This window comes from Vanellus vanellus (assembly GCF_965231255.1).
Source record: "Vanellus vanellus genome assembly, chromosome: 17".
Taxonomy (NCBI): Eukaryota; Metazoa; Chordata; class Aves; order Charadriiformes; family Charadriidae; genus Vanellus; species Vanellus vanellus.
The window spans coordinates 1,652,314-1,678,002 of record NC_138922.1 but is presented as its reverse complement, the minus strand read 5'-3'; the positions used below and the strand labels follow the sequence as shown (position 1 = coordinate 1,678,002).

General features: G+C 48.9%; 1 protein-coding gene across 1 annotated transcript in view; it reads right to left on the bottom strand.

Moving 5' to 3' along the window:
• Positions 1 to 25,689, bottom strand: part of DNAH9 (dynein axonemal heavy chain 9) — a gene marked incomplete at both ends in the record, with an annotated part of 232,270 nt that overhangs the window by 185,777 nt on the left and 20,804 nt on the right. Inside the window, 16 exons of the mRNA XM_082492287.1 lie at positions 401 to 561; positions 795 to 1,034; positions 1,718 to 1,843; positions 2,840 to 2,992; positions 5,846 to 5,972; positions 7,104 to 7,234; positions 9,158 to 10,028; positions 10,395 to 10,561; positions 12,905 to 13,127; positions 14,784 to 15,208; positions 15,304 to 15,500; positions 16,552 to 16,687; positions 19,171 to 19,412; positions 20,660 to 20,915; positions 23,785 to 23,911; positions 25,139 to 25,207. Of these exons, the coding sequence (XP_082348413.1) occupies positions 401 to 561; positions 795 to 1,034; positions 1,718 to 1,843; positions 2,840 to 2,992; positions 5,846 to 5,972; positions 7,104 to 7,234; positions 9,158 to 10,028; positions 10,395 to 10,561; positions 12,905 to 13,127; positions 14,784 to 15,208; positions 15,304 to 15,500; positions 16,552 to 16,687; positions 19,171 to 19,412; positions 20,660 to 20,915; positions 23,785 to 23,911; positions 25,139 to 25,207 (3,651 nt within the window). The remainder of the gene's footprint in view (positions 1 to 400; positions 562 to 794; positions 1,035 to 1,717; positions 1,844 to 2,839; positions 2,993 to 5,845; positions 5,973 to 7,103; positions 7,235 to 9,157; positions 10,029 to 10,394; positions 10,562 to 12,904; positions 13,128 to 14,783; positions 15,209 to 15,303; positions 15,501 to 16,551; positions 16,688 to 19,170; positions 19,413 to 20,659; positions 20,916 to 23,784; positions 23,912 to 25,138; positions 25,208 to 25,689) is intronic.

The window sequence follows — 25,689 nt, the reverse complement described above, 5'->3', positions numbered from 1 at the left end:
TGGAAGCCAGGTGGGACAACGCAGAGCATCTCAAGTCACCCTAGATGTCTCCATTGAGACAACGGAACCAAGTGGTAAATGTCTACTTCAAGACGGAATGACAGCTTTCTAGACTCACCAACCCTATGGGGTGTGGACATCTTCTGCACAGGCAGACGCCCAAAAGTGAGCATCTTAATCTGTGAGCTGAATCCCACCCCAGGGTCTGAGGCATAGATACCCCAGAGGGTACCACCATCAAATCACAAACCAGGCGAGAGAGCTCTGCCACCATATTGCTGGCATACGGAGAAAGAACAAGAGGGATGTGGGTGTCCATACTAAGTCCATCTTTGGTTGTTAGCTCTTTCTCTGACTGCATGGCAAAGCCCAGCTGTGATGGTGTTTTCCGGGGACTCACCTGTCTGTCAGTGGAGTGATCACAAGCCGAGGGGTATTGCCAAGGTACTCGTAGGAGTACAGGAACTGGGCATCACAGATGTTGGCAAAGCAGTGCCGTTCCTCATCTGACCATCTGTGCCGGAGCTGTGACAGCCAAAGGAATGCCTGGGCGTTGTCCACCTGCAACACACCCACAAACACCATCACGGAAAGGCCAGGGATGCCAGGCACACGCAGCTCAGGTGCCAAAATGGTGAGTGGAATGAAGCTTTCATGGGGGATGGACCGGTCCTCACTGCGAAGGCAGGTGTGGTGAGGAAAGTCACCTCCCTGCAATGTGAAATGTCACCTCCCCATCTCCCATCTCTCCTCCTACACCCAACACAGGACCGCACTGAGCTGCAAACACAAACCTTCTGTGCTATCATCTTTGCCACCACGTCCCGAGCATGCACATCAATGGTGCAGATGGTCATGATTTTCTGCCTGTCACCCTTGGAGAGCTGTCCAATCAGCATGGTAACGAGGGTGTTCAGCTGTGTCACTTGCTTCTTGTGATATTCTTTCAACGCATTCTCGTAGCCTTCCTCCACCCTGGCAAAGGCAATCCCAACCTCAGTTGTCCACCAGATCTGGGTGCAGGAAAGAGCCACCTAGAGAAATAAGCTGGCTCAGTATCAGGGAAAACACCAAGACTTCCTTGCATTCAAGAGCGTCTGATCCGCAGGGAGATCAAGGATGAAGTACCCGTGACACGAAATTAAGTATTTTTTCATAGAGTAGTCACAGCAGACAGGACAACAGGGATTTGCCCCGTGACATTCATGTAAAACAGCATATCAGTGGTAGACACATTTAGCAGCTGCTTATTAGTAAATCAGCACCTTTCACACACCTGACACAGCAGAGGAGGAAGAGTTGAAGACCATGAGGCTGTCAGAGGTGCATCTGAAGGGCTCTTTTCTCTCCTTAGGCCTCACCACTCTGTTTTTCTGCTGCACCTCTCACTCCTATGGGTGTACAGACTTCCCGTGACCCACAGGGTGCAGCAGGCACTGCCCAAGCCCCCAAGCTCTGTAACCCAACCAAGAGCGTATCCTCCCTGGAGCCCCAATCAGAGCACCAAGCTCAGCCCAGAAACTCCACCAGGAGACTGCTAAAATAAAGGACAACGCATCCTTCCTCTCTACTGGACAGCACAGCTGAGGCCAGAGACATTCCCATCCACAGCTAGAGGCCATTACTGAAAGAAGGGAAGAGCAGGACTGAAGGGGAAGCCAAGATCTGCCTCTCCCACGTGCCAGCCTGAATGAAGATGAGAAGCAGTGGCAGATACCTGGGCAGGGTAGTCAAAGAGCCACTGTTCCCTTGGCTTCTCCTCGTAAGCTATGACGGCTTCTGTCATCTCATCTCTCACAGTAGCCCTCATGCTGTCTAGTACGTGATTCAGCCAGACCTCAACCTGGAGAAGAGATTAAATCACAGTAATGCATTTGCTCTTCTTAAGTGCCTTGGGTAATTAGTGAAGATGCGGAGTGGGACAAGCATCAACTCTCAAGTTAAACAAGGCTTACAGTCTCCTTCAGACTGGGTGGATTTAGCCAACTTTGGTACTGCAAGATCAGCATCTATTTCCAGACATCAAGAATACAAGGCAGATTTCTCTTGAACTCCAGCTACAGGAGAAACCAAAATGAACTCCACCGAGATAAGTAATTTGGTTCGGTGCATTCCACCTCCAGGTCATGACAGAACTGCTCATTGGGCACAATTTGCCAGCAGCAGGAGAAAGCTGCTGCCAAACTTGGGAACACAATTCCTGCTGAATTTAGTATTTGACAGGCAAAGCCCTCACTGAGCAGATAGTTTAACTGCAGCAAGCTCCTTCACTGGGGAGCTCAGTAGCTGGTATTATGGACTTTAGCTTCCTATAACAATCCATGGAGAAACGTGCAACTACAGGGACAGATAAGCTGAGTGCAGTTTGATTTTTACATTTTGTACTTTAACACATCCTATGAAACAAGGAATATTTGGAAAACAGGAAAAAAGGCTTCTCTTTCAAAAGATACCCATGCAGAGGTACTATGGATTAGCTTAGTTTATTTTCAATCTGCATCCCCTCCCTTACCGAGGATATTTGTAACAAGCTGTAAGACTAACCTTCAAAATGTCTTTGAAAAAGTCAAATAAAAAAACCTAGTTAGAAAAAGGCCACAGCCCTTTCTCCCACCATGGACTGTGACACCTATGCTCCACCTTAGCAAGGATTTATCCAGAGTGAGACCAAGGGATGTAGCGTAAGAAGGAATTAAATCACACATCACCTCTTCCAGCCTTTCTCACACATAAAGGCAGAGTAGTGAAGCTCTACAATGACTTGATAACAGATGCCCACACAAAGGGCAGGAGAGCAGACTCCACTGGACAGTCTGATAGAAAAGGTCTTCCCTCTCACCTGCCCACTGCAGTCACAGGGTTCACTGAAGCTGACGTATTCCTCCTCTCTACTGTACATTCCCAGGCCAACCTTGGTTGGCTTTTGCTCAGAGTCCAGCTGGAATTTCATCTTAGCCAAGTTGTCAAAGAGTTTGGGAAGATGACGTTGCACCTGCAAAAGCAATTGTACTAAATCAAGCGACTGAGACAGGACAAACAGAATAGAGGTCACCATACATGTCACAGGCACACTCATGTTCACAAAGCATGATCTTCAACATCTTGGTAGCACCGCATCTTCTCATACATGGCCAGGATCCTGCCAATGCAAGCCTCTTGCTGTCTCTCCTAATACTTCCACTTATTTCTACATCATTTAGAAAACAGAAATACCTTAATAAATCTTATTTCCCCACTGGGAAATATCCCATACAGAGAAAAAGCACAGAAAACATTCAAACATTGCATGACCTCCTAGCCCAAGCTTCCCTACATGTAGTGATGAGAAGTCTGTAGCCATTGCTCCACCTCATCCTATTCTCAGCACACTGTGGAGTTTTCTTCATTATGAATGTTCCTGTTTTTCTAACTACTAGAAATTAATTTTGTGCCAACGAAAAGTCCTGAATTCTCTTCCACGGTGGAGAAAGAGCCATGATAAACAGCCCAACAGCCCAGACCTCCTACAAAACACTCATCTTGACCAAAAGCACTCTTCCAGAAGGAAACAAATAATTCAAGTCCTTTCCTGTTCCCACCCAGCTCAGTTTGAAAAGCCAACAGGGAGATGCTGCCATCACTGCTGCAGGCTCTCAGCATTGGCATCTGCCTGCTGGGAGCTGAGCAGGTCACCAATGCTTCTTCCAGATCACTACCTAACACACAACTACATCACTGCGAGTGTCACATGCCACTACTGACAAAGGCAGACTTCTCCCAGGACTGATGTTCCCACGGCAAGGGTCAGCTCACAAAGCAGTCCCAGAGAGGAGCTGCCTCTCTCCATGACAGCCGGAGACAGGGAAGTGGACAGACCCCCATGGGTGGGATGAAAAACGAGAACAGCCCATGATGCCTGGTGCTCTAATGCTTTCAGAGAAAGACGGGTGGACTTTTCCGTTCAATTCTGACTCACTGACTCGCAAAAGATCCTCAGCGCTCCTCACGAGCTGTCCTGCAGGTAGACATGGCTTGGTACTCTTCTCGTGCATGTTCAAGCAGGGCCAAATCCTGGAAGGTGCCAAGTACCTCCGAGAAGCAAAGCACACTCATCATCCCCCCAGATTAAGCAGATCTCCTTAAGTAAACCACAGAAACCTTTTCTTACATCTAGAAGTTTCTGCTCACAAATCCCCACTGTCCGTTCCCAGACCCTGGCCAGTCTGCAGGGCTTCGGACACGGTGCAGCACTTGGTGCCATCCTGCCATGGAGCCCTGAATACACCTGCATCTGCACAAGTACAATACCCAGTTCAAGAGGATAATATCACAGTGTATTTAATCCTCCTTTAGGAATTATCAGACTTTGAAACTGCAGTGGAAAGGCTGAGAGCGTATCCATGTATGATCCTACTTGACATTTACTTTGATTTTACTGCAAATAGTTTTGAATAACAGAAAACACCAGGAATTTCTTCTTACTCCGTGGAGTGTTTCAACACAGTATCTTTTCTTTGCTTCCTGTGTTTTTTTTTCCTCTCCGTTTTAAGTATCAATCAACTATGTGTTTATCATACTCTGCAGGCTGAAATCAGCAGCAGAAACAGATATAAGCAGTGTTAAAGGTTAGAGGCAAATAATAGCATTTCCAAATGCACGTGCAAACCTTCTCCATTCATGTGATCGCATGAATGCTGAAAATGATGAAAAGCTTAAAGAAGGTGAGATTATTCGCTACTGAAAGATGGAATAAGGAATTCATTCCTTATCCAACGCTCTCAATTAGCTGTGAACATTTTGATTGGTTTTACATACCAACCTCAGGACAAACGATGCATCCCAAACAGCACCAGCCAGAGCAGAGCGTTGCGAGGCAAAGCGGCCGAGGTTTCCTGACAGCAACTCCTGTAGCACTAATAATCAACCCTAACACTGCTATGCTCTGCATGGAAAAACATCTGCAGGACTGAATCCTCTGAACTGTGCCCACTGGGGGACAGGAGGTGTCCGCACTCCTCTGGCAAACGGGGGGAAGAGCACAGTGAATCCATTTCCTAAACCAGGAAGGTTACTACAAGTTCCTCTGCAGGACCCAGCAACCCACCAAAGCCAACAGGAGGAATGGTGTATTTGGAGTGATTTCCTCACCCCTGCCATTCAGGCACCATCCCCAGAAACCCGACCTGGAGAGGAGAAGCCACCTCAGTCAGATACCCAGCCTGGCCCCTGAGCTGCACAGAGATGGATGGCAACCCAAGAGATCTACTTGCTTGCCTTGGCCATAGCCACTGTCTGACCACCAGCTGTCTTACATCTTTCAGGTTATGTCCTTCTCTCCCCCTATAATCAGGACATCCCAAACACCTTTGCATGGGGGAAGGAAGAAGTGGCCTCTAGCAAATGCCTCTTCTACCTAAAAAAAGGGAACTCTCCAAGCCACCAGTTGCCAACACTTCCACATCTGAATGACCAGTCTGTGGCCCTCTCAACAGCAGATGTTGCTTGGTGGCATCCCAGGTTGGGGATCCAAGGTCAGCAACAAGTTTTGGCTGAGATCCTCAAGAAAGATGGTTTCCTCCGACCTCACTGTATCCCAGCAGAAACAAACCCACTGATTTTATGGCATCAAAAACTCTGCAGTTCTTTCAGAACCATCTGCAAGCATCACCAGGGTTAGATGAGACAACATATAATGCACATGTTGCCTTTCAAAGATGACAGATGAAAGCCAGCTGTGAAAGAATTATTATTAATCCAAGTAAGCACTCAAGAAAGGATAAGCTACAGGAGAGTCCCAAGGCAGCATCTTCCACCGTGACATTAGTGACAGCTGGAAAATGCAAAGGTGATGCAGTACAAGGCTTACCAGCTGTGGGTTGGTGCCATTGGAAAGAATATCCAATAAATCTGCAGAAGAAATGAAGTAAAATCTGGGAAAGGCCAACCTCTTCGTGTCCAAATATTCAGCCAAAGCCTTCTCACACAGGGACAACCTAGGGAGACAAAGCAGATAAAAAAAGCCCAGGAGAGGTGGGTAAATATCCTCTCATGTTTCATGCTACAGTTTGGGTTATCAAGGAGATTTTCCCCATCTACAGCGAAATGCCACACACGAGCTGAGCCTGTAGGCTGGTCCTCTACAGCATTTTCTGAATAGATCAACAAAGCAGATATTAACTCAGATCTCTCTCTACTCCAAAGGGTCAAACAGCCTAAAAGTCAGAGAAGCCTCATAAAAAAGCAGAAACACAGGTGGATGAAGAGGCTAGAAAGGGTTTGCAGCCTGACTTACTGTTTTAGACAAGCTCTTAACTGTCACAGGTGATTTCACACTGGGATGAAAGTTTCCATAACTGCTTTTATTCTAATGAGCCGCATTTTAAAGTCTGATTCAAACCTACTCAGCTTTTTGTGTCTGCAAAGCCTGAAAGGAAACTTGTTTGCTCCGATCTAAAATGAATCTTTCAGTGTTTACACGCTAAACCGCTGCTGAGCTTACAAAGTTCACAAATAACATACAGCTAGTCCTCTGTGAGAAACACCGGCCTTATCTGATTAAAAAATAAAACAAAATCTTTATTTTAAAAGGTTAGTTATTACTGACACAACAGCTATCGTATTAACTTTTAAGTGTGTTCCAGGTAGATTAGCTCATATGTTAAGTGACAAGCGTATCCATCTCAGGACACTAAGGCCTTTCTCAGGGAGTGCAGTTATACCATGTGTCAGGGGTATACACACAGAGATAATTTCGTAAATTAAAGAACACGGGCTCAGCTCTGCTGCAGATATCCCTGCTCGGACTGCTAAATAGATATTTAAGACACTGTATTTGGAGTGGTAGTGAGGCCATTTGTTATTAAAATCAGCTGTATGCTGTTGTGGGCAAATCCTGATTTGGGATGAGAGTTTGCACGTACACAAAGACTGACTCCACTCCGGGGGCTTCAGGGTGATGGATCACAAATGAAAAAAGACACGAGAAAGATCAGAAATGCTGCGACTTGTGAATGCAAAGGATGCACGGTCTAGGAAGAAAGTCTCGGAGCACAGGTTTAACCTGTGCAAACTTATCAGAGCTGATACCATCTCTGACAAAATCCTGGAGCTGAAGTTCTACCTACCTGCTCTGAATGTCCTCCAGTTGTTGGGACAGACCCGGTTTATTGGTGGCTTCAACTACATTTGGAGTTGTGTGAGCTTCATAGGCCAGCTCTTTAAAATCCACGTCAATCCCTTCAAAGCGTTTGGAGTCCTAAAAGGCAATACACAGAACGCGTTCACGGTAAAACACTAACTGTGTGCTAAAAGATCCCATCCTTTGGGTGCTTTCTTTGCATTGAGGGGAAAGACTCCCTGCAGAGAGCCTTCTGTCCAGCGCAGAGAGGGACCTCTCCACCATTTCAGAAGGGCTCTTCCACCCTCGTGCCTGAAAGGAGTCTCCAGTCGGGAACTTGCCTACTTGTTACTGTATCCCAAAGGGGTTGTGGATAAAGTGATCCATGCAGAAGCCAGTGCTGAGGACCAACCATTTTCATGGGATTGAATTCCCCTTTGAATATCTCCTCATTAACTCTTCCTCTCCTGTGTCCAGATATACCAAGTTGCCCTGGCCACAGCAGCAGGAGATGCTCCCATATGGGGGAAAGGCTACCGACTCCATGTGAGTTCACTCTTACCCTCTTGCTACCACGCAGGAGTCCCAGTGCCAATCCCTGAAATGGGTATGATGACACTTGCAGAGAAGAGCCCTTCTCTGCCTTGAGTTAGGCCATGGAAACCAACAGCTGGCAGCAGAGGAGCACGCTGACAATTATGTTCTGCACCTAACAGGGACCCTGAATTTCTGAAGTTAACAGCAAAGAATAAATAAAGCTATGTTCAAAATGTCTCTGCTCCTCCCTTCTTCCCAAGCCAGGCCTCCCAAGTGAGCCAGGACACTGAATAAAAGTGCTCCAAGCTTTCCTGGGGACACTTCCACGTTAACCTGTGTTCAGCACTGGTAGCAAGGCTCCGGCTGGAGGGCTGAGCCCTGCCTGTCCATAAGCCGTGTAGCCAGCTTCAAATGTCCCATGCCCTACCAGCACATCCTCCCCAGGTCCTGGATGCATCCCAAGGAGGTTCAGCCTCCCAGAGGCTTTGAGCCTTCTAGGGAAGGGAAGAGGCTGCTGATTCGTGCCACCTGCCAGACAGGTACTGAGACACAGACAGCTGCCCCAGCAGGATGCAGATTTAAATCATGATGCAATTTCACACGTGCCATGAGATAGCTGTCGGATACTAACAGCTTGCTGGCACGTGGTACAGCCTTCAGGGCACCGGCTCTCAGCACCCACATGTATTGCCCAGGGAGCGAGGTGTGCCCAGCGCTCTCCAAAGCGGAGGAACAGTCCAAGCAGAGCAGAGTGAAGGGATGCAGACAGGGTGGTGTACTGTCTGGGTGTCACCGGGCTGTGCACACCCCCTCTTGGGTGCCAGTCCCCCGGCAGTGCTGTCAGTGACGTGGCACATGGATGGGGATGGTGGCGATGCAGTCAATTGCAGCTCACTCATGAGTGAAAGGAGGGTTCCTTAGTAAAGCTGCAAGTGGTCCAGCAGGGCCAGGAACCAACCTGGAAGACCTTCTTAACAATCAAGGGAATCGGGAATAAGACTGGAAGCTGGAGTCAAAGACACTCCTGAAGAGGTCACCAATGACAACTCTATTCCATTTTCCAAAGCAGGAGGGAGAACAGCTGCTCTCCCCCTGCACCAGCGCTGAAGGCAGGGAAGGGGATGCGGCCAAAGCTGCCTGGTCCAGCTCTGGTTTGATGATTTGCAATGTCTGAGTAATTATCCTGCTCCTCTCCCTTCCAAGGAAAGAGAGAACATGCCTGCAGCACTAAAGGAAGCCAGCAGCCTCACGCTCAGTCTCCAGGAACTCTGCATTTGCTATGCAGCGGTGGAGGGTAGTAAAGCGGCTTCTCAGTAGGGCTCAAGTGCAAGCTACAGTACAAAAACATCCTGGGGCTGCATCAGGGAAACCACTAGAGCAATAAGGGAGCCTCCAAAAAAGCAAGGCAGCAGGAGAAAAGCCCTGCTTTGGGGAACTTTGCATTACAGATAACCTTATTTCATATAGTGGAGGCTCTTCTTCAACACTTTCCAAACAGGAAAAACAGGATTTGGGGTTTCATACCTTGGGAAGTTGTGCCCGTATATCTTCTGAGCCTATAAATATGCTCTCCAAGTGAGACCATGTACGCTGCACTTCAAACCAGAGAGAAATGACGGAATCTGCAGTGGACAGCTTCCTCTGCCATGCAGACACTTCCTCCAAGAAGAAAGCAATATACTTGGATGTCATTAAATTCTGCAGCTGCACCTGGTTATCTTCTAAAGTTTCAATGAGTTCCTCATCTGACTTCAGCAATGGGATGTTCGTCCGGGAGTGAGGCTCATACTGAAACTCCATGGTGCTCCAAGTCATTTTTAGCTCCTTCAGGACTTTCTCCATACTCATTTCTCGCACTGCTTTGTCCACAATGCCACGAACCTCATCCTCAAAGTTATGCAGGTTGAGCTTCAGGAGGTCAGCCAGCGTAGTGTCCGAGTCCATCACAAACCTCACACCCGTCATCTGCATCAGTTGATTCCAGTGTCTTTCCCTAATGGCGGGATTTTGAAGTTCTGCCACAGCCTTCAGGGCCGTCAGCATGTTCTTCACCTTGCTGTCCAGCCCCGTGAAAGCATCCCATGCCCTCATTTCCTTATCCAAATTCCGAATCTCTCTTGCAAACTTTTTACACTCCAGATCCATGTTTTCCACATTAATATCCACCCATTTGGTGGTCTGCCAGTCATCGAGGCTAGTGTTCACAAGGGAGATCATATCCCAGAGCTCTTTGAGAAGACACAGCTCCTTTCTGCACAGCTTCAGTTGTTTATAATCTGGCACCATGACTTCAAACAGCCCAGCTGATTCATAAATCGAGGTCATGGCTGACTCCATTTGTTTAATCTCAATGTGCTTTGCATCCAGCAGTTGATAAGGCTTTTCGGTGTCAAACCTAGAAAGAAATGTTTATTCTTCATAAGTGATACTGTAACAACTTCTAAAGAAAGCATAAAACAAACAGTGCTTCTAAGAGACAAAGCAGAGATGAAACGTCTATAGTACACATTGATGGTACAACCACATGGCACTACTGACACCACCTTAAAGTAATATTGTGCACTCAGCATCCAAATTTAATCTCTTGCTAGTGCTGGACAGTGCTCCCAGGGACAGAACACCTCAGGCATAACAGATACAACACTGTGAGAAGGGAGGAAATGTATGCAAGGGCTCGAGCATACGTCCTCAGGACACTCGCAGATGATCCCATAAAGCTTTTTTTCCTCAGGGCTTCTCTGATGCTATAATTTGCCCGTACCTGAACGGTGCTTCTTTCCGAAATCGCTCTCTGAATCTGTGCTGCTCAACATCAAACGCCGCACAGCTCTTGCGCAGAACTGTCATTTCGTTGGCTTGCAGAGGAGCCACATGCTGTTTCACAGCTATTGCCAGCTTCTTTATATTGTTCCATTTTTCTGGCAGCTCCTGCAAGCAAAATTTAAATGCTGGTAGGCAGTATTTGCTATTCGATATAAGATGCATCTGATCGGTTTATGGATAATCACAGAACAGGAAAAAGCAACAGATTCCATGTCTAAAACTGTAAGGAAGTTTTGTTGTGATGCAAAGGCTAAACACACAAATAGGAATAAAACTTACCAGTTATTCACAATTTTGAGGACTAACGAAGACTGAGACCTTATACTTGACTGCTCTGATTGTAAAAACGTGTTCAATAATTTCAGAAGAAGGGTCCCAGACTAGATCCTGGGCTCTCAGGATGGTTCAAAGCTTGAGAGAGAAGAGTGATCCTAACACCAAGCCCAGCGGGACGTGGAGCCTGCTGGGAGTGGCTGAAGGCAGGAGGATGGGCTGCGGATGCAAGCTCGTCAGATCGTCCAGCTTCCCAGAGCTAATTAAGAAACAGAGCCTGGGAAATTTCCTGCCAGCTTTTAGAGCAAAAGATGTTATATCAGAAGGACTTCTAGAGAGCTCTCTGGGGCAAATCCCTCCAAGCCTGTGTATATAATACTAGTACTAAATAAGACTGTTTTCTTTCTCAGGTCTGCATCCAAGCTGCAAGTGTGCAGCACTGCTGACGATCCACCCTCTGTACCTGGAATTTTCTTCAGAAAGGGATTTTATTTCTTCTCACTAGGCTTCTCGGCCATATCCTTGGCCCAGACACTGACATAAGCCAAGGGCTCTGCTGTCCTCAAGCCCCAGTGCTTTGCTCTCGGAGAGCCCACTTCCCCATGTACTGTGCAAGCCTACAGGAAATACTTTGGGTTTCCTTTCATCCCAGTTCACATAGTTGAGGAGATTAACAGAGACCCACCAACACTATGGAAAGAAGGGAAATAACCTGGAGGCAGCTCTGAGGCAGCAGAGACAGCCAGAGCAGGGCCAATTCCTCCTGAGGGGTCTCTTTTTGGCACTTTATATTCCAGTCTTGATAGAAATCACTATCCATGACAACAGCAGGGCACACATGGAACTGCTTCCTTGTCCTTCTCACACAAACTACCAGCTCCAGCCCATCCATCTCCATCGCCACGGAGGGAGCGGTACCTAGAGGAACTTATTTCCACTTTTGCCACAGTATACAGGACTGAACGAATCATTCAACTACATGTTGCTGTCACTTGCCAGAAATAACAAAACTGTTTTGTTATCTCCTGCATCTGAATGGCTGTCCTGCATCCCTCGTTTCTGCTACCATAAAAATAAATCAGTTGCTTGAATGTACTTGTACAAACAGGTGCCAAATGAGCAGCTCTTGGGCAGAGAAATTAGCAGAGCCGGGTTCTCCGCAGCACCATGTTTGATGCTGGACTGAAGCTATTGCAGCAGCCAAAGCATCCACGTAATGCAGCTCTCCTGGTTTTCAGGGAGCCTGTAGGAACCTAGGTATCTTTAGGACCCTTTAACTATTCCAGATTTGGTGACCTGACCACCCACGGATCATAGTTGCACAAGCAGAAAACCAGGGAATTGCTAAACCCCACTCAGCTCCTATCCAAGCCTGCAGCAGAGAACTGGAGCCTTTGCTGCACAGGTGCATAAGGCAGGAACATCTCCCCAAAAAATCCTGCCTTAAACCTCATGTCCTACACAGGCCCCTCTGCCCACAGCACCCCATGACTATAGGGCATCCATCAGCATGCAGCCACACGCTTCTCCACTGTAACATCTTGGCTGTTGCCAGTGTTTGTCTCCTGTTCCCCAAGGCTGGCCGCGCACCCTCACAGCCTTTTCCAACTTCCATCTCACGGTCCCCTTTCCATAAACGAAAGGAATTCCCCAAAGAAATCTGATTCCTAAGAGCCAGATGGGGAAAGGTGCCAAAATACTTTCATGATCTGCTCCCAGTGATGTCCTCTGGGTCAAGCAGATTTGGTGTCACAGACCCAGTGGAGGACTGAAGTCCTATGAGAAGGCAACTCCTCTGCCAACATTATCCTTCCCATCTCCACAGTTGCCAAGAACTGGCTTATTTAAAAATAATTATAATTCAACCTAATTAACAGATGTATTTGAAAATGCATTAATTTTCTTCAAGAGTAATCGCTGGGAGCTGGAGCAGGCAATTCTATGTTTTTCATACATAACAAAAGGCTTAATCTCTGCTTTAAAAGAAAAATCTCAATAAAACTCCAAAATTTAGAGCTATTAAGGCACATCCCGCAACAACAAACTACTATCCACTGAGGCCCTCTAATGACAGGGAGTGGGGTCTTAAATAGTCCTGCAATGCTCTTAAGCTCACGCTCTCTTTGACATCTGCCCCTCGGCTAATTGGTGTGTCCACCACAAGTTTTCACCCACCTCCAGTTGCCTGTAGACTTCCTCCGGCAGCTGTTGCTCATACGTCTTCAGCAGTTCAATGGTTTGCTTCAGGGGCTCAAACATGGCATCGGTGACACTGTGCCTTTCTTTAACGGCCAGGAGATGACCCATAATCTCCACCAAGCCATCATAATCACCTTTTTCAACCTTTTTGCTCAAAGCTTTATCAGCAGTTTTTATGAACTCGTCAAGGTCAGCCAAGCTATATAACACAAAGCAGGAAAGCACAAAATGAGAGCAGTTCCTATTGAAATAGTTATCAGCCTTACATCAGCCTTACGCTGGGGGGAAGTCTGGCTAACCCTGACCATTGCATGGCAACATGCTGAGGGCATCAGAACCACAACTCATGCTCAAAGGGATCTATAGATGTGGTACAGCCTCCTGCAAGGAACAGATAAATAGGTTGGGACGTCTCAGGATGGAGAAAAAGTATCTGAGAAGGAGTGTAATGCAGACCTGTGAGCTCAGGAGTGCTCTGGAGGGAGTGAATTTGAAAGGAGAGTTTTCATCTCGTCTCTCTCAATACAAGAATCAAGATCCCCACGTGAACCCAGCAGGTTGCAAAGCTACAACAAACAGGCGTTCTTCTTCACACACCACCTCATTTCACGGGGTAACTCCCTGCTGCAGGAGGATGCAGATGATAAAAATTCACAGCAGTTCAGAAAAGCAATCAAGCACTTGTGGAAGGAAAAAAAAAAAAAATAACCCATCCAGGTCTTTAAATACAAAGGCATGATCCCTGTCTCTCAAAGTCCTTGAGCTATAAATCGTTAGAGGCAAGGAGAGTATTTGGGGGAAGTTTCTCTACCTGCTTACCCTGTTCTTAATCTCGTCAGCTACTGGGCACTGTCAGCAGGGGCTGCTGGATCTCTGCTCCTTTCCAGCACAGCCATTCTCCTCTTCTCAAAACAGTTACTTTTTAAGTGCCCACTTAAATTCTGCGGATGCTGCTGGGCCAAAACGTGTCCTTACATACTTCACCTAATAAAGGCTAAACTGCTGAATCAGGGACTCCTTATTAAGAACTCCTAAATGCCTGTTCTAAGCTACACAAAAACCTCTTTGCACAGAAATTATCTAACAGAATTATGGTGCTGAAAAGAACCCAAAAGATCACGTCGTACACCACACACAGCAGCCTTCACTACTGCATAGGCCTGTAAATACTTCTTTGTAAGCATCCAAGACCTATGAAATCCTTCAGTTGCAACTACTCAAATAAATCACCTGACGCATCATCCTGCACAGACCGGGCAACCGAGCAGTTATTCGGAGCAGGGAACACATGTTAATTCAAAACTTACATCCAAAACTCCTCCTTTTTGTAGCCTTGAAACCACCTCCCCATAACCGCTCATGCCAGACAACCCAAATTACATTTTTTTCTTTCCCCCCCCCCCCCCCCCCCCCCAGCTTGCACTCAAAAGAGCAATGCATGTAGAAATAGAGCAAGTATCTCATGGCATTAATACAGCTTTACTGATGGCTAATATCAAATTCAACAAAGTAAGCACAGAGCCTTAGCAGAGATTACATTAGCTGGATCAGGATGAACAGACAAACAGACGTCCTATCTAACACCGCACCGCGGGTCCCAGGAGCATCGGCTCGTGGATTGTCAATGGTACGAAGTCCACATAACTGTTTCCACTTTACAGACTCAGCTGTACCGGTCCTCAGCAGAGATCAGGGGATGGAAGATAGAGGGCATGCGATGGAGCTGGCATGCAGCATGGTCCCCTTCTCCTGCTCCTGTCCTAGCCTATAGGTTAACAGTGTGAAACGATAAAGCCCAGCCAAGACAAGAGAAACCCCTTTGGTCAGTATAGCTCCCAGGGGAGACAGCCCTCACCTGTGCGTGACGTGGTCCATAAGATGCTGCTTGAACACCAAGCTCCACCTTTTAATCACGTTCAGCAAGGAGGCCTTGAAAGGCCGAGCATCGACTTTCATCCAGCTCTGGAAGATGCTGATGGGCTCGATGCGATTCACCTCCTCGTAGATCTTCTCATAGGAGTCGATTTGCTCTCTGAACTGCTGCAGCGTGGGAGGGGTCTCAGGGACCCCATCCTCCGCATGGGCCTCAATTTCTGCAGCGGTGAGGATGTGCCCATAGAGGAGGAACTGGCGGCAGAATTCCTTTCTGTCGTCCCCATAGAGGTAGGAGTAGTGGTCGAAGGCACTGCGGTAATCACAGCAGGCCGTCATCACAGCCTGCACACGTCCCATCAGCTCATTGCGCATGTCAGCCAGATCAGCCATGTCCTCCATGTCAGCCTAGGAGAGGAGAGGAGAGGAGAGCGCAGTGATGCGGGAGCAGCGTGGTACCTCCTCACTGCCACGTGACACGAGGAAGCTCCACAGCCACAGACCTGGTAGTGGGGGAAGCCACTGTGCTCGGCCAGCCTGGGCACCAACGATGAGATCCGGTAGATGTCATTGAGAAGACCTTCCACCATGTCATAGAAGCCATCATGCGTGCCGGGGTCCAAGGAGGGGCGAAATACCAAATCTGGGATCACCAAATCCAGCTGCACCTCAAACAGGGGAGTGAGCCCTGCCTTGGGATCTGGTAGGGAAGAACAGAGATGCCAGGATCTTTTTCAAGGGGAGAAAAGTGATCTTGAGCCATCATTAACATCCCAGCTCAAGAGGCACACACGCACTCGCTGGGTCCAGTGACTGTGTCTGCACACAACATGGAGGAGATGCTGGCAAACTAGCTGATGTTCTGGTACCCACAGGAGATATTGGAGAACAGATGAGGCACAAGTGATTTAAGGACCGGAAAAAATGCTGTGGAGGAAAGCCTTAAAGAGACCAGGCTCTTTAGCTAATCAAAAGGGAGTCTGAGAGCTGAACAATTACAGCGCATAAGTACTTGCAGAGGAGAAAAACAACAGGAACCAAGAGGATCTTTAATTTAGTGGATAAAGGCATGAAAAAAACCCAGCAACTGGAAACTGAAGCCAAATACAAATGTGAATTTATGTGCATGCTTTTAACAAGTTGGTGAAGAACTGGATGCAGTTCTCCAACTCAGTGTGCCTCCACATCCAGGAGGGAAGTGTTCTTGGAGACGTGCTTTAGCTGGACACAAGCTGCTCTCAGCAGAGTGAGTGAACCTCCATGGTAGGCTTAGGCAGGAGGTCTGATTTAGTGACTCCTGAACCCATCTCATGTCTTCACTGGACTAGTGCTCAGGGACCGAGGTTTTACTTTCATGCCTTTCATCAGCAGAACCAGCTCTCAAGAGTCTCCACAAACGAAAGATTGTGTCACCTCAATGCTTTGTGCGTGGGAGTGTGGGAGATGGCTGATGCCCAAGCACAGATTTGGGATGATGCCTCAATTTTGTCCATCCATTAATCCCTCCAAATAGTGCACAGTCGTCTCTGTCCCTCGCCCTGAGCAATGCTTTGCTCCGGTGACCGGGGGATGGAGTCACCCACCCTGTGTGGAGGCTCCCCCAGCACTTGCTGTAGACAGTGCAAGAGGCACAGCAGAAAGCCAGGAAGCAGAGAGCAACTGTTAGGCATGAGGGAGAGCACAAAACAGAAACTTCCCTTTGGTGAGACTGAAACAGCCATCGCCACCAGGGGAGAGGAACCAGCAGTCACCTGTGTTTTCCAGGAGGTACTTGAGCGAGCACTCAATGGCAGTGAAGAATCCGTCCAGGACTATCTCATCCACATAATCCACGTATGCCTTCCAGACGTCAGATGCTGGGTCTGCAAGTAAGAGGTTCTGGTTTTCCTGGAAGAAAAAGAAGATGCCTTCAAATACAGCAGGGCTGAGTCTGTCCTACAAGAGGGCTGCCCACAGCTAAGGACTGATGCCAGTGAGCATATGGGTACCAGTCTCGCAGAGGGATGGGAAACCAGACAGACGGATGTTGTTGCTGGTGGCATGGCTACAACTTGCTCCTTCTGTCAAGGCACTGCTTTGTCATCTGAAACAACTCAAAATAACTGCAAGGTAAAAATGGAGTGCAGAAGAGGCTTAGCAGCTCTGGTAACATGTTCTCCTCCCTCTTCTCCGAGACTGCAGGGCTCGAGGCTGCTTTGCGCACCTGGGCAGGGAGCACTCAAGGGGTCCCAAGGGCTCATCCCAATGCACTAAGACCCAGCCCTGGTAGCCTGTATGTTAAGTTGAGTGCATGAAGCCTTAAAGGTGGACTGCTTACACCTCTGCCCTACAAACGGTCATCTCAAGACCAGAGAACTTTTGAATTCAACAAAGGTTTTTTAAATAAACCATGTAAAAACAGATAAAGATTGGGATCAGAAGACAAAGTGTTGGTTAACAACCTCCCTCCTCAGCTTATTGTGTTCCCTCCCTCCAGACCAGCTCCCAGTCAGGAAATTCAGGGTTTTCTGCACCACAACAGGGACCCATCCTTCCTGGGTTTCCTCTTTCCATCCCCACAAGGCCAGGCTGTGCCTCCTGCACCTCCCAGCAGCCCCCCAGGCTCTGCTGTGATCCTGCCCCCTGCCTTGCTATGCCCTCTGAGTGCTCCTTCTCCTAAGCCTGCCAGGGGCTCTCAACACAGGTATGGTCTCAAAAAAAATAAGGTCCAGCTTACAGTGAGGAGAAATCAACATGCACTGCCTGTTGCCAGGGGGTCGACATTGGCAGCATTCCACGTATGGGGGCACAGGAGAGGGTGCCAATCCCAGTCCTGGCATGGCAGCTTGGCCCGCACGATAGAGCACCATTGCCAGCTGGGCTTGAGCCAACCTAAAATTGCTGCTCCCCAGTTTGACAGGTCGTAGCTGGGTGCTTAAAGTCCCAAAAGAGCAAGCCAGGGCTCTGGCCCCTTGCAGACTCACCCAGGCCACATTTTGCTGACACCAGAGAAAGGGGAACTTCATAGGAATGAACTCTGCGGGAACGCCTGTCTGAAAGCACCACCCTCTCTTCACCATTCTCTGTCCCCATATTTGATAATGTCCCCTTATTACTGGTGTTTTACCGAGCCTTTACTCCAGAGGCCTCATCCTGGTGAAAGAAGGGCAATGAAAGCCAGCATCTAACTGTCCTGCCTGTTGGTACACGTACCTCACTGTGCTTCTCTCAGCAGCCTCAAGACTCACCCACCCTCAGGAAGACTTGGAACAACCAAGGGAAGCCCAGAAGACCAGGTCTTGGCCCCTCTGCTGCAGCTCCTTCAGGCTTGACCAGCAAAGCAGGGCAGAGGCATGGGGACACCCTGTGTTAGGCCATGGTGCCTTTCCCTCCCCAGGACCTTCATGCTGCTTTGCAGTTGGTCCTGCCCCTGTGAGCAGCGCTGATGGTGCCACCACGCCAGTGGTGCCAGCCCTCCTGCCATGACCACAACCCCATATTCTCCTTGGCCAATCTAAGAAATGCTCTGGTCTTTTGGGTGGTGGCTGGAGGTGGCTGAGCCTGTTACAGCTGTGGCAGCAGAACAACATGGACATGGTAAAATCCTCACCATGGGTTCAGTGTGCAGAGAAGGGGGTTAGAGGTCCAGGGCTGGCTGCAGACAACAAGGTAAGGTGAGCAACAAGACCTCAGTGTCCCAGCAAGAGTCAGACGGTTCTCTCCAGAGTCCAAGGCCTCTGGTGACCCTCAGGAGAGGACTGGATCTAAAATCCAACTCCCTCCAGGCCAAGGTTCTGTCCCTGACATGCATAACACCTCGCTCTGGGCAGGTGAGGAGCAGAGCTTTGGCCTATCTCCTGGCCTGCAAAGAGGAGTCTCAGCTTTGGCAAAGCTGCTGGAAAGCACCGAGGTTTCGGACAGCAGCTTTTCTCCTGTTGCTCAGCTTCTCCCTGGACTGCCAGCATCACCCCCTGCTCCTACAGAGGGACAAGTCTGAAACAGAAAGGTCAGAGACAGCCAGCTGCCTCTCTATTTTCAGATAAATATTTTGGAGGGGGATTTTTCCTCTGAGCAGGATCCCAAAGCCTGATGCACGACTCCCCTCTAGTGGCTCCACAACAGCCAGGACAGGCAGCCAGACCCCTTCGCTGCGGCTGTTCCCATCCCTGCCCCGAATTGGGTGCCCAGTGGTGCCCAGCCAGCAGCCCCACACCACACAGCCATACCAGCTCACTCATCAAAGTTACCGTTAATTAACACTGGGTAAGATTTCCAAATGGGTTAAGGGAGTTAATTTTGAGGTGAAACAGCTCTGGACATTTTCAACAGAGCAGAGAGACACGCAGAGCCTATGAAGAGCCAGGAAACCCCTGGGAAAGGTCCCCTCTTACCTTCACCAGCAAATGAATCCTCTGCCCTGACTCTCTGACGAGGCTGTAACGCCTTTCCAGACGGTCCTGACAGTCCTCTAGGCTTAGCAGTGATTCCCTTTTACAATCTTTCCTCTCAAATATGGGCGACACCCATGATTGCACGATGGTCTGGATTTCCTCAACGTTGTTTTTGGCGTTCTGTATCCTCCGTGCAAGGTCACAGACACCATCCATCACCATGGAGATGTGATCCCAGACACCTGGTAAAAAACGAGATGATTGACTACTTGTTTTCAGAGCTGCTGGGCCAAGCTCTTGCGCACCCTACTTCAGACCAGCCTCTGACTTCTTCCCTGTGGTCTCATGTATTTCTCACCCACCATTAACACAAGAGACTTACCACCTCGACCAACAGAGCCTCTTCTAGCTCCCTCCTACCCCAACAAGCCATGGTACAGACAGCCGCAGCCTCTGCTTTCTGCCAGGAGTACCACCACCACAGGGATGTCCGACAGTTCCCACTTCTCTTTACCCGGGTTTGATCTCCCACTGGCTACCAGAGAGAGCAGCATGGAGAGGAGGAGTACAACAGGCTGAGTGTCCCACCACCATCGCTAGAGCAGGGACCCACACCCCTCACACATGGGCTGTGCTAGCCCCAGGTATCACCAGCACGGGCTGCATTTAGATGCAGGGAACTTAAGGTTCATCTGCAGGAAAATCCCTTCATCTTTATCGTGCAATGGAAAAAGAGTTTTTCAGCGTGAGGACTTCTGCTCTGCATGTTCCCAAGGGAGGACACTTGTTCCTGTTCATACCACAAACCTGATGACAGAAATATATATTCCACCCATGAGCAGTTTGCTTTCACCAAGAGCAAACAAATTGTCTTCCTCCTCTCTGCTTTGCAGTTAAAACTGATCAAGCAAGACCACTGGTTAAATCATCCCGAAGTCACGGTGCACAAACCCACCTCTAGCTGCAGTATTTCATCCTTCTGGAAAAGATAACAAGGTAGCCCTGGCTCTCACTGGGACAAGTCCACCCCAGTGCCAGTTGGTTCCCACTCCCTGCACAACCGGGTGAGAAAGCAGTGCCTTGGGGACACAGGCACGCAGCCACACAACGGGTCACTTGGGCTGGCACAGGGGAGCCAGCACAGGCAGCAAGCAGATGCTTCAACCCCAGCTTTGTCAGCTCTTGCAAACCCAAATCTTGCCATCTCCTTGGCGGCACTGCTTACAGGGCAACCTCCCCTCTCCAAAAGCCCAGGCTGCCCCTGAAGGGAGCAGGATCCTGTCCACAGTCCCAGCAGATCACGAGAACATGGAATGGAGCAGGCAAGCTGGGGCTGCCCTTCATCTCCCCAGTGCTGGCTCTACTGGAGAGTCCCCTCCCCTCACTGGGAACTGCAGCTGGGAACCCGGTGACAGAGGTTGGGCCCATGGGGGAATCTGATGAGACCCAAGTGTATGCACTCTTTGCCCCTAACACAGAGCTAGCTCACCCTCCATCTTCCAGTTCAGTGTTTCTTCTGCCTCTTTCAGCTTCAAGTCAATATCCCACAGCTGCCCCTGTATTAGAGGGTATTCGACCTCCAGAACTGTCTTCACGACCTTGTTGTATCTGTTCACCATCAGCTCCAAGTTGGCCACCATCTGCCGGAATGATTCCTTGGAGGAGTAGATTGCTGCTGCTGTTGGTGGGACAGCTCCCATCTGGCTGCCAGACAGGTAGCTCACCTCCCTCAGCACCGAAACCAGCTGGAGAAACAAGGCAGAGAGCTGAACGTGGGACAATCCTCCTCATTTATCTGGCAGACACTCTCCAATCAATTCTGAGCATCTTAGGGGTTTCCTGCTGTTTTAGTCACAAAGCAGAATGCTCTGAAAAGGGTCTGGACACCTCCTACTCCATACCATCTGTCTCCCATTGATCTTTGCCTCTGGTTTTCTTCCCAAGCAAAGACAGACAGCTCTGTTAACTACCCAGACAGTAAACTCTATGCAGTCTCTAAAAGCCATGATGATCTCTGGTCCTCTCAGTTATCCCCATCAATAAGAGTCCTTCAGCAATACCATGCCTACAAGTGGAGCTTCGCAGTTATCTAAGTGAAAGATAAAATGGTTCCAGGTCTGTTGGTTTGCTGGGCTGACTGGCATTAAAAAAAAAAAAATATATATATATATATATATGCACCATGGCCCCAAACCCAGTGACTCAAATCCTCCTATGGCCACCTTCCACTAAAGACTTCTGCTGGAGACTTCTCCCAGACCAACCAAAAGCACTCAGTGCCAATGCATGTTTGAGTTGCGATGGGACCAGATTGAGGGGAATTATTAAATTATAAACCCAAGTACAAATGCATCCCTGCAACAAAGGGAGCAGCAAGGTCTTCTAGTGCGATGTATCACTTCTAAGACTAAAAATCTTTGCTCAGTTTAGTGCCCAGTGCGAGGTAAAATGCTCCTGGAAATGCACATGTTGACAGGGTGACAGAAATTAGGTACGCTGTATGGGCAACGGCAGGGGTGAGGACCACTCCTGGCTGTGGTTGAGGCTGGGGTGCAGCTCCCTAAAAATCACCTTTCCCTTAGCTTGGTTGATTGTATTATCATCTCCTGTGACGTGGGGAAGAAACCTCTCTCTTATCCCATCCCATTCATGCCCTCTAGTCCCAGTTCTCTGCCCCTATTTTCAATAGTGAAACCGGAAAGCTGCAGGTATGAAGAGAAGCAGGTGAAGCCACAAGCGCAGGGACTGCATGACCAGAAGCCTTTGTCACTGCCTTGGGTGACAGGCAGGGGGTTACTGAAACCTCTCCACCACTGCCTGACATCAGCCAAAACCCAACATCCAGCAGAACTGGCAAAGGCACCTGGGAAGCACGCTCCCTCTGAAGGGATGGCAGAGGGGAGGAACAGGCAGCGCAAGACAGGGAGAGAAGTCGTAACACACTCAGAGTATCTACAATACTAAAGGGACAACGAACACGATGACAAGAAGAGGAAAGAAAGTGCAGGGGGCACTCTGAAAAGGTGGCTGAAGGAGGATGGAGTGGGAGGAAAAGGAAAACCAGGGGATTGCGGAAGCAAGAGGGCAAGTGAGATAGAACCAAGCTCCTCTCTCTTCTTTGCACTTTCAGGGACATCCCCACCATGGGCTTTCCCTCTCCTCCATGGAAGGTGAGCTCTGGAAGACTCTTCCATGTTAAAGGGTTGGAAATACAACTTCCCTCTAGGAAAAATTATGTGCTCCTATCTATTCTGGAGGGCATGAAGCTAAGCAGGCACTTTGGGACCTCAAGCAGTCCTCAGAATGGAAAGCTGAGGAGAGCAGTGCAGAAGCACTCAAAGACTGGAGCTGAGAACAGGCATGCTCAGCACATCACAGGCTCCAAAACCTGTCACCAGGGCGAGGGGTGGAAAACATCCCCTGGGGCCATTTGGCTCCCACCGTTGCAAAGAGCTTCCAAGGAGACAGACAAATCCTTTGACTGACGGCCAAGCTTGACTGAGCTCTAAAACCTAAACACTTTCCTTTAACAGCAGCATGTCCCAGGGAACACTGGAAGTTTCTGATGCCAACGTTTCCCAGGCCCCTGAGATTCAGTGCCTCCCCAGCAAATGGCATTTTTAGAGTTGGGGTTTGGGGCTGTTCAGCCTGGAGAAGAGAAGGCTCTGGGGAGATCTTATTGCGGCCTTCCAGTACCTAAATGAGGCCTACAGGAGAGCTGGGGAAGGACTTTTTACTGGGGCATGTAGCGATAGGATGAGGGGGAATGGCTTCAAACTGGAAGAGGACAGGTTCAGATTAAACATTAGGAAGAAATTTTTCACTTTGAGGGTGGTGAGGCACTGGAACAGGTTGCCCAGAGAGGTTGTTGAGGCCCCATCCCTGGAGGTGTTCAAGGCCAGGCTGGACGTGGCCTTGGGCAACCTGGTCTGGTGGGAGGTGTCCCTGCCTGTGGCAGGGGGGTTGGAACTCAATGATCTTCAGGTCCTTTCCAACCTAAACCATTATATGATTCTACAGTTGACAGACCCTGGCTCCCACCAGGCCCCAGAAGCTTTCAACCCATCTGTGCACACTGCTGGCTTGGACCCCTGCTTCTGTTTTGGGCAAGACGGATGGTCAATCCTCCCTGTGCTGCAGACAGGCTTTAGGGGAGCTCTAGGGTACAGAGAAAAGACCTTAAAGCCTCATGCACCAAAATAATCCAACAGCCACAACATTGGGGTAACAAAAAACCCCCAACTTTCCTGGGTTTTACATACCCTTTCAGGAAGCTCAGATTTCAGATACACAAACCCACCTCTGTAGCTGATGCCCCAACACTCCCCACACCAGTATCAAATCTGGTCTGGAGACTGCAACACCAGTTAAACATTAGGCTACTCAGAGGCTGTCTGCCACTGGCTTTAACTAGAATGTGCTGTGCTTAAACTATAATCCTGATATTGTACCAGGAGATAGAGCCCACAAAGAGAATGGTAAATTCATGTTACTCATCACAGAAGGGGTTCCATGGATCTAGTACGAATCCCACCAGACCTCCCGCGCACAGTGGGGCACAGCTTGGAGACATGCCCGCAGGCAGCGGGAAAGCTAACCGACAGCTGTTTTTACCTGAGGATCAAAATTGACTGTGATCAATTTGGTTTCTGGATCTCGACGGATGAGAGGTTGAGTAAGGTTGTACTGTGATTTTTCAGAGACGGTCTGGGACCAGCCTGCATAGAGCTTTTCTTGGTATCTGCCAGGAAAAAAGAAACATCCACCAGGTAGCTACAAGCCAGCAGACCAAGGCATGAAAGCTAAGTCCACTTCCGAGGACTAAGGAATGTGAAGGAATATTAAAAACCCATCCACACCATCTCCATGAGCAACGTGGCTTCAAAGACAAACACCCAAAAACCAGTGACAGCATCGAGTCAGCAGGGCAAAGATCTCTCAAGTACCATTTTTAACAGAGGATTCAGATTTGGAGACAGCCTTTCAAAATGCACTTAGCCTAAAGTAACAGCAGCTACTGGACATTTCCAAAGTGTCTAAGCAGGATGGGTGCCTAAACCCACACAAACGCCGGGGATGGATGTAGTTGCCTTCACCTTCTCTGAGTCACCACAGAGAGACGGTCAGCCTCAGGGAAATTCAGCTCTTTGAGAGCTCAGTGCCACCAATGGGGATGGAAACACAGAGGGCTGAACAGGGGTGCTGGTACCTCACAGGGCATGGACAGTCCCAACCACCCAAGCAACAAAGTCTCTTCTGAATCATGTTGTCACCTAAGCGCCTTTGGGAAATGTCACCCAGAAAACACCATCTCTGTTGAAGTCACCCGGGATCCGCTGTTGGTCTTCTGCTCCCTTCTGAAAGGCTGTACCATAATTACTCAGCCTTTGCTTTGGTAATCAGGAACAGGGCTCCCTCCAACGGCCCTGCAGTACCCAGCAGCCAGATATCTCAGCTCCCTTCATCTCTGACTGACACCAGGCCCTGCAGAGACATCTCTTTCCTGGGGAGATGGCTCTTCCCAAGAGAAAGCCCAGAATGAACAGTTCAGATTTAACCATCAAATTATAAGATACTGAATCAGGGGCAGTGAATCCCACTCCAGGTTGTGGAATATACACGTTACAGCCACTGTAAATACACTCTGCAAAGGGGTACAGAGGATTGAGACTTCTAGTCAGCCCAGGTTTTCCACCACAGCAGCTTCTACCTCCAGGAGAAGCTTGTTTCAACATTTCTGCTAGGCTGCACGGCTCCAATTTTTCCCATGCAGACTTCTCATTTCAAGATGTCACAGGAAAGCTGTGGTATATACCAACCGGATTCCTCCTCCTCTCTCATCAGAAAATTCCCTCTGGCTCAGAAAGGGACATTCCCAGGCCCTGGGCTGGCAAACGTGCAGGGAGGTGGCTTAGAGGAAAAGAATATTTTTTCATGCAGTTACAGCCTTGCCTGAGTCACCACTTACCTGTTGAGCAGCTGGATCATTTCTTCATACTTCTGTATCACCCTTCTTCCTTCAGCAGAGTCCAGGTAGCTGGTAACACAACAGACAAGCTCAGCACTATGTTTCGTCCTGTAAGGCTGTAATTTGTATCTACCCCTCCCCAAGATCACCCACCAGTTTGCAGGTGAGCTGTAACTGGCTGGGGACCTTGGATTTCATCCCCGTCACATCACCAAAAATCATTTCACTGTACAAAGGCTACCCAAGACCCAGTGCGCTCTTTCTCGGGTGTCTGCACAGCAACCTGCAATACGGGAACCACATACTGGGGGAGGAAGGGCTCAGTGCTGCTGGTTCACACCCCATACCTGCACAGAGCACGGCAACTGCCACTTACCAGCCAGCACTTCCTAAGGTCAAAAAGGCTCAAAAGGAAGCAGCATGTGGCTCCTGCTAGATGCAGCTCTTTGCGGTGCCAAATTTGTGCCCCTCAAACCACAGGGGTTAGGGAAGAGCAAAGGCATCCCAGAGCGTGGGGGGCAGAGCCCTGGCCATGCTGCCCGGGCTATACA